This window comes from Saimiri boliviensis, chromosome 19 (assembly GCF_048565385.1).
Source record: "Saimiri boliviensis isolate mSaiBol1 chromosome 19, mSaiBol1.pri, whole genome shotgun sequence".
Taxonomy (NCBI): Eukaryota; Metazoa; Chordata; class Mammalia; order Primates; family Cebidae; genus Saimiri; species Saimiri boliviensis.
Window position 1 is genome coordinate 15602852 of NC_133467.1, and position 13501 is coordinate 15616352.

Genomic DNA, 13501 nt, shown 5'->3' on the forward strand with positions numbered 1-13501 from the left:
TAGAAATAAGGAGAAAAGTACTGGATCCCAGAGATAAAGCACAGTGGACAGGCTCTAAGATAGCTACTAAAGATCTCTATCTCTTGGTATTCTCACCCCTGTGTGATTCTCTCCCCGTGAGTGTGGGCAGGACCTGTGACTTGTTTCTTTTCTAACCAGTAGAATACGGAAAAGGGGATGAGATGTCATTTCCATGATCACATTATATAAAACTGTAACTCTGTCTTGCTAGCGGACTCTCTCTGCTATGATGAGACAACGGTTGTGGTGGGCAAAATGAAGTTAATTAACAACACATCGGTCGACCGCAATGGCTCACATCTATAATCCCAGCACTCTGGAAGGCTGACATGGGCAGCTCACCTGAGGTCAGGAGATTGAGACCAGCCTGGCCAACATGGTGAAACCCCATCTCTACTAAAAATACAAAAATTAGCTGGGCATGGTGGTGAGCACCTGTAATCCCAGCTACCTGGGAGGCTGAGGCAGGAGAATCGCTTGAACCCGGGACGCAGAGGTTGCAGTGGGCTGAGATCACATCACTGCACTCCAGTCTAGATGACAAAAGCGAAACTCTCTCAAAACACACACACACACACACACACACACACACACACACACACCCCTCTAAAGATTTAAACTTAGATGGCTATTGAAATGTGATGTTATTAACGTTAAGTTAGAGAAAAGACTTGGACTATTTTCTTCATGGTTGTGAAGCAGAATAGTAATAAGATTGATTTTGTGGATATTACCAATGTCTGGTCCATCAAAAATGCTTAATAAAATTCATGAAGGATGCCAGGGCTAGAGATAAAAATAAATAAATCATCTACATAAGAAAAACAATTGAAACCATAGACTTAGAATATTTTCAGTGATATTAAGGCCTAAGTAACTGGCTGAAACAAAAAGGAGTTGAGGCTATTAAGGAACTTTGAGATCAAGGTGTTCAAGGGTCATAAACATTATTCTCATCCAATATACTAAGATAAAGAAGAAATATAGAAGCTAGATACTGAACTTATTAAGGAAAGCAGGTAAGTTCCCTAGATTTATAAACAAAGGAAAAAAAGAAAAAAGTTGGGGCAAAAATACGATCATAATATATTAACTAGAGGGGTGAGCATCTAGTTCAGTCTTGACATCTCCATCTTAAATGCTAAACAACATCAGTAGAGTAAGCCCTTTCAATATTCCAGCCTAACAGTTCTTTGGTTTCCTCTAATATACATGGAATCAAGTGATCTGGATGGTGTCCAAAATTTAGTGATTCCAAGTAAAAGAATCTTTCTTTGCCTTACTTGCATTATTGCCCTCAAATATGATGTGATGTAGAGGCCGGGTGCAGTGGCTCATGCCTGTAATCCCAGCACTTTGGGAGGCTGAGGTGGGCAGATCACAAGATCAAGAGATGGAGACCATCCTGGCCAACATGGTGAAACCCCATCTCTACTAAAAATACAAAAATTAGCTGGGTGTGGTGGCTTGTGCCGGTAGTCCCAGCTACTCGTGAGGCTGAGGCAGAATTGCTTGAACCCGGGAGGCAGAGGTTGCAGTGAGCCGAGATCGCACCACTGCACTCCAGCCTGGCGCCTGGAGACAGATCAAGACTCCATCTCAAAACAAAACCAAAAGCAAAATATGATGTAATGTAAAAATACTCTAAAAAGAAATTCTATGTTTCTTTTAAAACTAAGGAGTTTTATGAGTTACCACTATTTATCATTATTTTTCAAGTTAAGTAGATAAGGATTGAGCATTTCTATGATGCAGAGCAAACATATGAATCACTAAAGTAAAAGTTAAAATATGTGTTGCACTTCTGATTTAAGTATATGAACAAACATAATGCTTGAGAAATTAGAAAGTCAGGTAAGAAACTTTATAACTAAGCTTCTGAAATGTCTTACCTCAGAAGCAGTAGCTGCAATATTGACGTTGCTTGCCTGCCCGTTCATTAGGTCCATGCTTTCCTCATCAGTCCCTGACCTTATGTTAACAGCAACAGAGGACTGATTGCCTCATGTCCAAGGCCACAAATACATTATTCCTGTAAAAAATAACAAGGTTAAGCATGTATCTTCCTCAAAGTTTAAGAAAATAACTCCATGCCTACCACCATACCAAGAAACAAAATACTTCAACTTCACTAAACTCTATTTATTATTTTAGCTAAGCCACTGAATCCAGATTGAGGACACTCTTGTATGCTATTTTCAAACAATCAGAAACACCAGAAAAACAGTATCATCAATAGATGTTACTATTATGTTCTTCATAAGCAAAGCAAAAGCATAACTTTTTGCTAACTGGGTATTGTGAGGGAAAAAAATCAAATGCACAAATTTCTTAGTTTTAAGTAAATAAAATGTGTAAAACAACGCATGGCAAAGGAACTCATACCACAACACAATAAATTTTTAGTGATCCAAATGACACCCATAAATCAACAGTACTGAATAGGCTTATCACAGCTAGTGATCTAGATGACCAAGGTATCACAAATACTTAAAATATTATGGAATACATGTCATAAAAATATAACCATCTCTCAGTACCCATGGGGGATTTGTTCCAGGATCCACTACAGACACCAAAATCCACAGATGCTTAAGGCCCTTACATAATGGTGCAGCATTTGCATATCACCTGTACACATCCTCTTGTATACTTTAAATCATCTCCAGATTACTCATAACACTTACTACAATGTCAATGCTAAGTAAATAGCTGTTATACTGTATTGTTTAAGGAATTATGGCAAGGAAAAGTCTGTATATGTTCAGTACAGATGCAACCATCCTTTTTTTTTGCCCCAAATATTTTCAACTCAGAGTTGTTTGAATCCATAGATATAGAACCCACAGATATCGCGGCTTTACTGTACCATGATACACACTATGTTTACTTGTATAGGACTTTAAAGTTTATTGAATATCATTAATACATTATGTTGATTTGCACAACTACCAATAACACTAATTAGGTAAGATATGTCAGACCCACATAACACAAAGAAACGCAGAGCCTCTGTGGACACAGGATGGTAAATAAGGAGCCAAGAACAAGATTTAAGCCATCAAAATTCTAGTCAAATATTCTTTCCACAACACAGTATTTCTTTCCACTTTACTGGAAGTCACAGTACTTACTTGAAGTTCTAATATCTTTTCGAAAATAACCTCCCATATAAACGGAGTAGGTAACTTTACCTCTCTAGGACAGAATTTCTTCCTCTCTGTAAAATGGTAGAGGTAAATAAACTTTAAGATCTCTTTTCAACTTTAAAGATCTATGATATTTTTCATAAGTGAAATGGTTATGTGTCTATAAATTAGGTATTCTATGCTCTCTTTAAAAGCTGAGTTTTAGGCCGGGCATGGTGGCTCATGCCTATGATCCCAGCACATTGGGAGGCCGAGGTGGGTGCATCACGAGGTCAAGAGATCGAGACAATCCTGTTCAATGTGGTGAAACCCTGTCTCTACTAAAAATACAAAAATTAGCTGGGCATGGTGGTGCGAGCCTGTAGTCCCAGCTACTCGGGAGGCTGAGGCAGGAGAATTGCTTGAACCCAAGAGGTGAAGGTTACGGTGAGCCGAGATCGTGCCACTGCACTCCAGCCTGGGTAACAAGAGCGAAACTCTGCCTCAAAAAAAACCAAAAAACAAAAACCAAAAAACTGAGTTTTAAGTATCAATTACTTCAATGCTAACTTTCCTTTCTCTGGAGCCATACAGGATACAGTGATTTAAAAGCACAAATTTTGGAACCACACTACCTGTGTGTAAACCCAGGAAATTTTAACTTTTCTGTACTCAGTTTTCTCAACTATAAAATGGGAGAATAAGAACTACCTATTTCATAGAGTTGTGGTGAAGAGAAATGAGTTAATATATGCAATACCTACAACAGTGTTGGGCCATGGTAAATATGCTATTAATGTAATGCAATGATGATGCAGATGTTACTATTTACTTAATCCCCATAAAGCTGAAATTCAATAGTCTCTTAAATAATGAAGACAAAACCTTAGAAATATACCTTTGCCAAGCGATTGTTGCTGAGCATCACTAAAAATCCTAATTGCAAACACAATGAATGAGAATGGCTAAGATATGTTTCCTAGATGTAGCAAAACATGCTCTTGGTTTGGAAATGCTTAAAAATTGTAACTAATGACAGCAGCCTTCAGTCACATCTTGAATTTATCTTCATTTATTCAGATATGGCCTAAGCACCTGACAAGAGCAGAACACTTGCTGGAACTTTTAAAACAGAAATATATTCAAAATCATCAAGTTTTAAAACCATTTAAAGCACCCACATAAAAAAATCAATGTGAAAATGAATAAAGCACAAAAATACTTTAATTTCCTCCCACCTAAACTATCTCATTCTATAAGCTTCATTCTGAAGAATCAACTTATATTTATACTGCTATACAATAAAACTAATAATTCAGTTTGTAATAAAATATTTTTCAAAAATTTCATTTCACTCCACTTTCTATGCAAGATTAAGTATAACATGAATTTATAAATCAGGGGTGCCCCCTAGTGCTAAGAAAAAGATTTTAATTTCATAGTTAAAGGAGTTACATCTTTAACTTACTTTACATATCAAAATATAAATTTCATTACTATTACTTTAAAAAACGTAATACAGACCAGGAACAATATTAATAAAAATCACATTTTCTCTGCTTTTTTTTTTAATGAGACAGAATTTTCCTTGTTGCCCAAGCTAGCGTGCAATGGCACGATCTCAGCTCACTACAACCTCTGCCTCCCAGGTTCAACAAATTCTCCTGCCTCAGCCTCCTGAGTGACTGGGATTATAGGCACAAGTCACCACACCTAGCTACTTTTTTGTAATTTTTAGTAGAGACAGGGTTTCACCATGCTGGCCAGGCTGGTCTGGCACTCCTGACCTCAGATAATCCGTGGCCTTGGCCTCCCAAAGTGCTGGGATTACAGGCGTGAGCCAGTGCACCTGGCCTTCTCTGCTTTTTAAATAAATTGTCACTCATGCATTTCATGAAAATTAAGGTCATATTAAAATCCATTACTTATTTTAAAATACAGCAAAGCATACCTTAAAGCAAATAAACTTTTAATGACTATTTAAAAATGTACATGTCAATAGTATTTAATAATGTTGAAGTATAACAGAGAGGCTTATATGATACTGTAAAAATATTACAAGTTCTAAAAGACAGAGACATGGGTTTATTGTTTTAGTATGTGCCTCAAAGACCTTTCTATATTTTGCACACAGAAAAGTTCACATTAAATATACCAAATATATGCTTTAATATTTTATTTACTTTTCTTAGTGTTGTAAATGACACAATCTTTCAACGTGACTACCAACATCACAGCAGCCATTTTCTTTAAGAGACAGGGTCTAGCTCTGTCATGCATGCTGGAACACATGGCACAATCTTAACTCACTGCAGCCTCCAACTCCTGGGGTCAAGCAATCCTACCACCTCAGCTTTCTGAGTAGCTGGGACTACAGTTATGTGTCACCACGCCCAGCTAATTTTTTACATTTTTTGAGACAGGGTATCACTATGTACATTGTCCTCCATAAAACCGCAGACGTTACGTCCCCATGTCAACTAAAAATACAAAAAATTAGCTAGGCATGGTGGTAAGCACCTGTAATCCCAGCTTCCTGGGAGGCTGAGGTAGGAGAAATCGCTTGAATCTGTGAGGTGGAGGTTGCAGTGAGCCGAGATTGCGTCATTGCACTCCAGCCTGAGTGACGGAGAGAGACACTGTCTCAAAAAAAAAAGTTTAAAAATAAAGTTACTTCATTCACTTAAAATTGTTAAAATTGTCTTGCCTTCGGTCAATAGAGACTCTACACATAAATCTCCAAGACATAATTTTGTCACATTGCACTAAATTATGAAAGCATGGGCTGATTCATTGGTAAACTGTCCCACACCTACACAGAGAGCTTATATTTCCAATATACCTAAACAGCTTAAAACTAAACAATGTGTAGGGGAAGACAGACTTTCAAATGATTAAGTATTAAAGGGAGAAAAATTATAAAATAATGCATTTTGAGGTTTGCTTTATCTTCTGTATAGTAAGTTCACTCAAAATAATTTGCTAAGTAATTCTAATAGACAAGCGCTGAGATCTCCTAAGATACCTGACCCAAAATATTAATATAGGTTAACTAGAAATTCAGGTAACAGAAAAAGAAGTTCCAAATAAAAAGATAAACTTTGCTCCAAAAATTTTGTGTTTTTGTTTTTGGTGGGTATGAAGGTATTTTGGCCAGAAGCTCTACTCAAAAGACTACCCCATAAAAGTTCACTTAACTCATAATCATATATATTCGCAATAAAACAAACAAACAAATTGATATCCGGATACAACATTAGCAGTTAAAGCAAGAAAACATCCCAAGTGAATCAGAAATAGGTTTAAATACATGATAAAAGTGTGCTACTGTGGACCTAGGAATGGTTAGAAAAAGGAACATAGTATGTTAGTATGGAACAGTGGAAAAGAAAAACAACATGGCCGTGCTAACGGGAAAAGACAGACATCAAGATTCCATGGTTGGAGGCCTTTGGGTATAAGAGATTCCCTAAGCCTTAGGGAAGAGCCATTAAGGATCTCTTGTACCTGGAATGTGAGGCTAAACTGAACATCACAGAATAATCTATAGGCAAGGGACTGTTACATAATGGAAAACTATGCAGCCATTAAAATATCATATAGTTAGTGACACATGAAAAAAATATTTAAAACATACTGCTAAATGAGTAAAGCAATTTACCAAACAGTGTTTAAGGCATAGTCCTTTTTGGTTATTATTATTATTATAACATAAAGAAAAGATATGTACCAATATACACCAAAATGTGGTTATGTCTAGGTTTATAAGACAATTTTTCCCTAACTTTAGCTTACCTATATATTTTTAAATTTTTTACAAAGACATGAATTAGAAAAAAGTAAAAAAACAAAAAGTTTTTCCTCTCAGACTGCTTATTAGTTACAAGAAAACAAAAATAAATAACTATACTATGAAGAACTGGGCAATCCCTTAACTGAGTAGATCAAAATTATTATCACCAATGAGGAAAAGAGGTATCATGTGCCTCTGTATGTGACAATACTCTGGGAAAGACACAACATCACTGACAAGAAGTTGAACTGGGACCCCATAACTGAAATCTAATCTCAAGGACATGGACAAACCTAATCTGAAGAACATTCGATAAATATATTCTTCAAAAAAATGCCAGTGTTATGAGAAAGGCAGAAGAACTATTACAATTTAAATGAAATGCGAGAGATATGACAACTAAATGTCCTGTATTAGATGGTAGTAAATACTTTAAGGGATATTTTTGGTAAATCACAAAATTGGAATACAGACTGTAGATTACTGTATCAATTTCCTAAATATGACAATTTCCTGTAGTTATTAACACATAAAAGAACACCTTTGTTCTTAAGAAATACAGAAATATTAAGAGGTAAAAGGGTGGGGAGGTGCAATGGCTCACACCTGTAATCCCAGCACTTTGGGAGACTGAAGTGGGTGGATCACCTGAGGTTAGGAATTTGAGACCAGCCTAGCCAACATGGTGAAACCCTGTCTCTACCAAAAACACCAAAATTAGCTGGGCCTGGTGGTACACGCCTGTAGTACCAGCTACTTGGGAGGCTGAGGATGCAGTCAGCCAAGATTGTGCCACTGCACTCCAGCCTGGGCAACAAGGTGAAATTGTCTCAAAAAAAAAAAGAAAAAAAGAAAAAAAAAGTATGAAGTATGCAAACTACTCTTAAATATTTTAGGAAAACAGTATGTATATGTGTGACAGAGAAAAATAAAGTGAAAGATAAAGGTAATGTGGCATCTTTTTTCCCCCCAACATGGTGAATTAGAGACTTTTAGCATGCCTCAGCCACTTGGAAATATCAAGATAGTGCATAAAGATCAACTGTGGGTAGGGCATGTTAGCTCAAGCCTGTAATCCCATCACCTGGGGAGGCCAAGGTAGGTGGATTGCTTTGCTTATGCTTAGGAGTTCAAGACCAGCCTGGATGACACGGTAAAATCCTGTGTCTGAAAAAAAAAAAAAAAAATCTGCCAGACATGGTGGTGCATACCTGTAGTCCTAGCTACTCTTGACACTGAGGCAGGAGAATCACCTGAGGCTGGGAGGCCGAGTCTGCAGTGAGTCATAATCATGCCACAGTACTCTAGCCTAGGTCAGAGTGTGAGATCTTGTCTCAAAAAAAAAAAAAGCCATCCATTTGGAGCTCTTGCTCATCTGAACAGCAGCCTAAGCCACCCTACCATTCCTGTGCAGAGATCCTGGTGCACGGGAGGCTATCTGTGCTCCATGCCCAGTCGTATCTCCAAGCATCTGGAGCACTCACTCTCCTGGATTATGAGTTTAGGCTGCCCATCCATGTGTAGAGAACTTGGGGTCAAGGAGGTTTCTCAGCTCCCGGACACGCTTCTGGGCACTTGGTGGGCACCCACTGGATTCTCCTTTGGCCTTGGTTCTCGTGCCTGCCATTGGGGAACCTGTAGGTGGACCTGCTTGGTACAGCTCTGTCCACCTTCCACCCCGCCCCACACCTCCCCAGGGCTGAGGAGGGAGCACAAACCACTGTTTACTCCATGAATCAGCCCACTGCCTGAGGCAACAGAGAACAGCTCCCAGTAAACAAGGATCAAGTGCACACTCGGCCACTTTGGCCACAGCTAGCGCTTACCCATAAGCACTATCTACTGGCTGGTAGGTAGAACTGTACAGCCCAATTTAAAACCTGCCAACCAAACGGCTTATGGTTATAGAAGCAAAGTCAAAAGATCCTACCCAGCATTCTCTATGGTCACACCCCCTAGTCAATAGGGAAAAGGGAAAGAAGGAAAAAGCAATAATATCACAGAGAAAGAAGAAAAAAATTCTACCTGCACAAAAATAATTACAAAAATTAGAAGTGCCAGTGTCTCCAGATGAGACGGAACCAGCACAAGAATTGTGCACCACGAAAAATCTGAATACAATGACACCACCAAAGGATTACACAGCTCTCCAGCAACGGTCCCTAACAAAAATGGAAACTCCAAGTGACAGATAAAGAATTAAAAGCATGGACTGCAAGGAAGCTCAACAAAGGTCCAAGACAAGGTTGAAAATCAACACAAAGAAACTTCTAAGGAAATCTAGGAAATAAAGGAAGAGATAAACATCTTAAAAAGAAATCAGGCTGGATATGGTAGCTCACATCTATAATCCCAGCACTAAAGGAGACTGAGGTGGAGGGATCACTTTGAGCCAAGGAGTTCGAGACAAGTTCTGGTCCATAGTTGTGCTCTGTGGGAACTCAGCTGAATGGCACAGCCTCCTGATATCCCAGAAAGCACCTAGACAGCAGGGCAGGCATCCCCATCGACCTCTGCTACTGGCAGCCAGGCAAACTGCATCTGCCAGAGCTTGCAGCCCAGTGGTCCTACTTCAGCCTCAATCTGTTGAGGAGCACAGCCTCCTGTTTTCCTGGAAACACCCAGATGTCAGGGAAGTCGACTTCATCCACTCCTGGCCTGGCCAGACAAGCCATACCTGCAACAGCTTCCAGCCCAGCAGTCCTGCCTCTGCCTGAACTCTATACACAGGCACAATGTTGTGATTCCCAGGGAGCACATGAACAGCATACTAGGGCTCAACCTGGCCAAAATGGCTGAAATGACAGAAATAGAATTTAGAATATGGAGAGGAATGAAGATCAATGACATTCAGGAAATACTCAAAGCCCAAATGAAAAATTCTAAGTAATACAGGAGTTAAAAGATGAAATGGCCATTTTAAGAACCAAACTGAGCTGATGGAACTGAAAAACTCACTTCAAGAATTTGAAAATACAATAACAAGTCTTAACAGAAAAATCAACCAAGATGAGAAAAGAATTTCAGAACTCAAAGACCTGTTCTCCAAAATAACTCAGACAAAACCAACAACAAAAAAATAAAGATGAACAAAACCTACAAGAAATATGTGCTTATGTAAAGAGACCAACTCTACAACTGACTGGCATCACTGAAAGACATGGAGAGAAAGCAGGCAACTTGGCACACATATTTCAAGATATTGTCCATGAAAACTTCCTCAACGTCACTGAAGAGGCCAATATTCAAATTCAGGAAATGCAGAGAACCCCTGAAAAATACTACACAAGAAGACCATCCCTAAGACACACAGTCATCAGATTCTCCAAGGTCAAAATGAAAGAAAAAAATGTTAAAGGTAGCCAGAAAGAGCAGGTAGGTCACCTTAAAAGGGAACCCCATCAGGCTAACAGTGGTCCTTTCAGCAGAAAATCTACAAGCCAGAAGAGATTGTGGGCCTATGTATTGGTTAGTTATCACACTGCTACAAAGACATACCTCACTGGGCATGGTGGCTCATGCCTGTAATCCCAGCATTTTGGAAGGCTAAGGTGGGTGAATCACTTGAGGTCAGGAATTTGAGACCAGCCTGGCCAACATGGTAAAACCCCATCTCTACTAAAAATACCAACAACAACAACAACAAAAATTAGCTGGGTGTGCTGGTGGGCACTTATAATCCCAGCTACTTGGGACGCTGAGGTAGGAGAATTGCTTGAGCTTTGGAGGTGGAGGTGCAATGAGCTGAGATCACGCCACTGATCTCCAGCCTGAGCGACAGGGCAAGACTCTGTCTCAAAATAGGACATACCTGAGACTGGGTAATTTATAAAGAAAAGAGGTTTAATTGGCTCTGGTTCTACAGGCTGTACAGGCTTCTGCTTCTGGGGAGGCCTCAGGAAACTTACAAACATGGCAGAAGGCAAAGGGGAAGTAAATACATCTTCACATGGCCAGCAGGAGAGAGAGAGAGAGAATGAGCACGTGTACATGAAGCGCGGATCTGGTTGTTTTACACACTGTCAAACAACTAGAGCTCACAAGAACTCTATCATGAGACAGCACTAGGGGCATGTTGCTAAACCATTAAAAAGCCCTCCCATGATCCAATCGCCTCTCACCAGGCCCCACCTCCAACACTGGGGATTACAATTCAACATGAGATTTGGGTGGGGACACAGAGCCAAATCATATCAGCTTATATTCAGCATTCTTTAAAAAAAAAAAAAATTCCAACGAAGAACTTGATGTCTAGCCACCTAAGCTTCATAAACAAAGAAATAATATCCTTTTCAGAAAAGCAAATGCTAAGGGATTTCATTACCACCACCAGTTCTGCCTTAGGAGAAATCCTGCAGGGAGTGCCAAACATGGAAAGGAAAGACGGTTACTTGCCACTATAAAAATACACTGAAGTACATAGACCAGTGACACTATAAAGGCACCCACACGAGTCTGCACAATAACCAGCTATTAACGTGACAACAGGAATAAATCCACACATCTCAATACTTACCTGGAATGTAAATGGACTAAATGTTCCAATTAAAACGCACAGAGTGGCAAACTGGATAAAGAATCAAGAACCAACTGTATGCTGTCTTCAAGAGACCCATCTCAAATGCAATGGCATCCACAAGTTCCAAGTAAAAGAATGGAGAAAAATCTACAAAGCAAATGGAAAATAGAAAAAAGCAGAGGTTGCTATTCTAGTTTTAGATAAAACAGACTTTAATCCAACAGAGATTAAAAAAATAAAAATAAAGGCATTACATAATGGTAAAGGGCTCAATTCAACAAGACCTAAGTATCCTAAATATATATACACCCAAAAGAGGAGCAAGTAGCCAGATTCATAAAGCAAGTTCTTAGAGACCTATGAAGAGACACAGATAAACACACAATAATAGTGGGAGATTTCAATACCTCACTGACAGTAATAGGCAGATCATTCAGGACCTGAACTCAACACTTGATCAAATAGACCTAACAGACATTTACAGAACATTCCACACAAAGACAAGAGAATATACATTCTTTTCATCTGAACAAGGTACATACTTTAAAATCAACTCACAATTGAACATAAAATAATCCTCAGCAAATTAAAAAAAACTGAAATCATACAAAGCACACTCTCATACTCCATTGCAATAAAAATAGAAATCAACACTAAACAAACTCACTGAAAACTGTATAAATACATGAAAATTAAGCAAGCTTTTCTTGAATGATTTCTGGGTAAATAATGAAATTAACACAGAAACGAAGAAATTCTTTGAAACTAGTAAGAACAAGGTACAAAGGTACAAAAATCAATAGCATTCCTATATACCAATATCCAAAATGAGAGCCAAATCAAGAATGCAATCCCATTCACAATAACCACAAAAAGAATTAAAAACCTAGGAATACAGCTAAATAGAGAGGTTTACTATTCTTACAATGAAGACTACTCAAAACACTGCTCAAAGAAACAGAGAGAACACAAATGGAAAAGCATCCCACGTTCGTGGATAGGAAAACTCAATACCGCTGACCAATGGCCATACTGCCCAGAGCAATCTAAAGATGCAATGGTATTCCTATCAAACTATCAATGACATTCTTCACAGAATTAGGAAAAATTATTGTAAAATTCATATCCTCAAAAGAGCCTCTATATAGAAGGCAATCTGAAGCAAAAAGAACAAAGCGGGAAGCATCATATTACCAGACATCAAACTATACCACAAGGTTACAGTAACCAAAACGGCATGGCACTTCTACAAAAACAGGCACACAAACCAACGGAACAGAATAGAGTCCAGAAATAAGGCCACACACCTACACTCTGATCTTTGACAAAGCTGACCAAAAAAGCAATGTGGAAGAGTCCCTATTCAATAAATGCTGCTGGGATAAGTGGATAACCATATGCAGAAGACAGAAACTGGACCCCTTCCTTACACCACATATAAAAATCAACGCAAGATGGAATAAAGACTTAAATGTAAAACTTAAAACTATAAAAACCCCAGATGATAACCTAGGAAATACCATGCTGGACATAGGCCCTGGCAAAGATAGCATAACAAAGACTCCAAAAGCAACTGCAACAAAAACTGACAAATGAAACCCAGTTAAACTAAAGAGCTTCTGAACAGCAAAAGAAACTATCATCAGAGTAATCAGATGATAGTTTTTTCCATTCTTGAGAATGGAAGAAAGTATTTTCAAACTATGCATCTGAAAAATATCTAATATCCAGAATCTTCCTCAAGAAAGAAACTTAAACAAATTTACAAGCAAAAAAAACAACCGCATTAAAAAGTAGGCAAAGGACATCAACAGATACTTCTCAAAAGAAGACCTAAACACTGGCAACAAGCACATGAAAAAATGATCAACATCACTAACCGTTACAGAAATGCAAATCAAAACCACAATGAGACACCATCTCACACCAGTCAGAATGGCTATTATTAAAACGTCAAGAAATAACAGATGCTGGCAAGGCTGCAGAGAACAGGGAATGTTTAAACACTGCTGGTGGGAATGTAAATTAGTTCAGTCACTA

General features: G+C 38.6%; 1 protein-coding gene across 4 annotated transcripts in view; it reads right to left on the minus strand.

The window, feature by feature from the left end:
- RALGPS2 (Ral GEF with PH domain and SH3 binding motif 2) overlaps positions 1-13501 on the minus strand; it is a 189654-nt gene that overhangs the window by 142367 nt on the left and 33786 nt on the right. For 3 of the 4 annotated variants that reach the window (XM_003925334.4, XM_003925333.4, XM_074390146.1), the window contains exon 2: positions 1914-2053. In XM_003925334.4, coding sequence (XP_003925383.1) covers positions 1914-1970 — 57 coding nt within the window. In that variant the 5' untranslated portion in view covers positions 1971-2053. Of the gene's footprint in view, positions 1-1913; positions 2054-11458; positions 11609-13501 lie in introns of all 4 variants that reach the window. The other variant, XM_074390145.1, reaches the window with a different exon arrangement.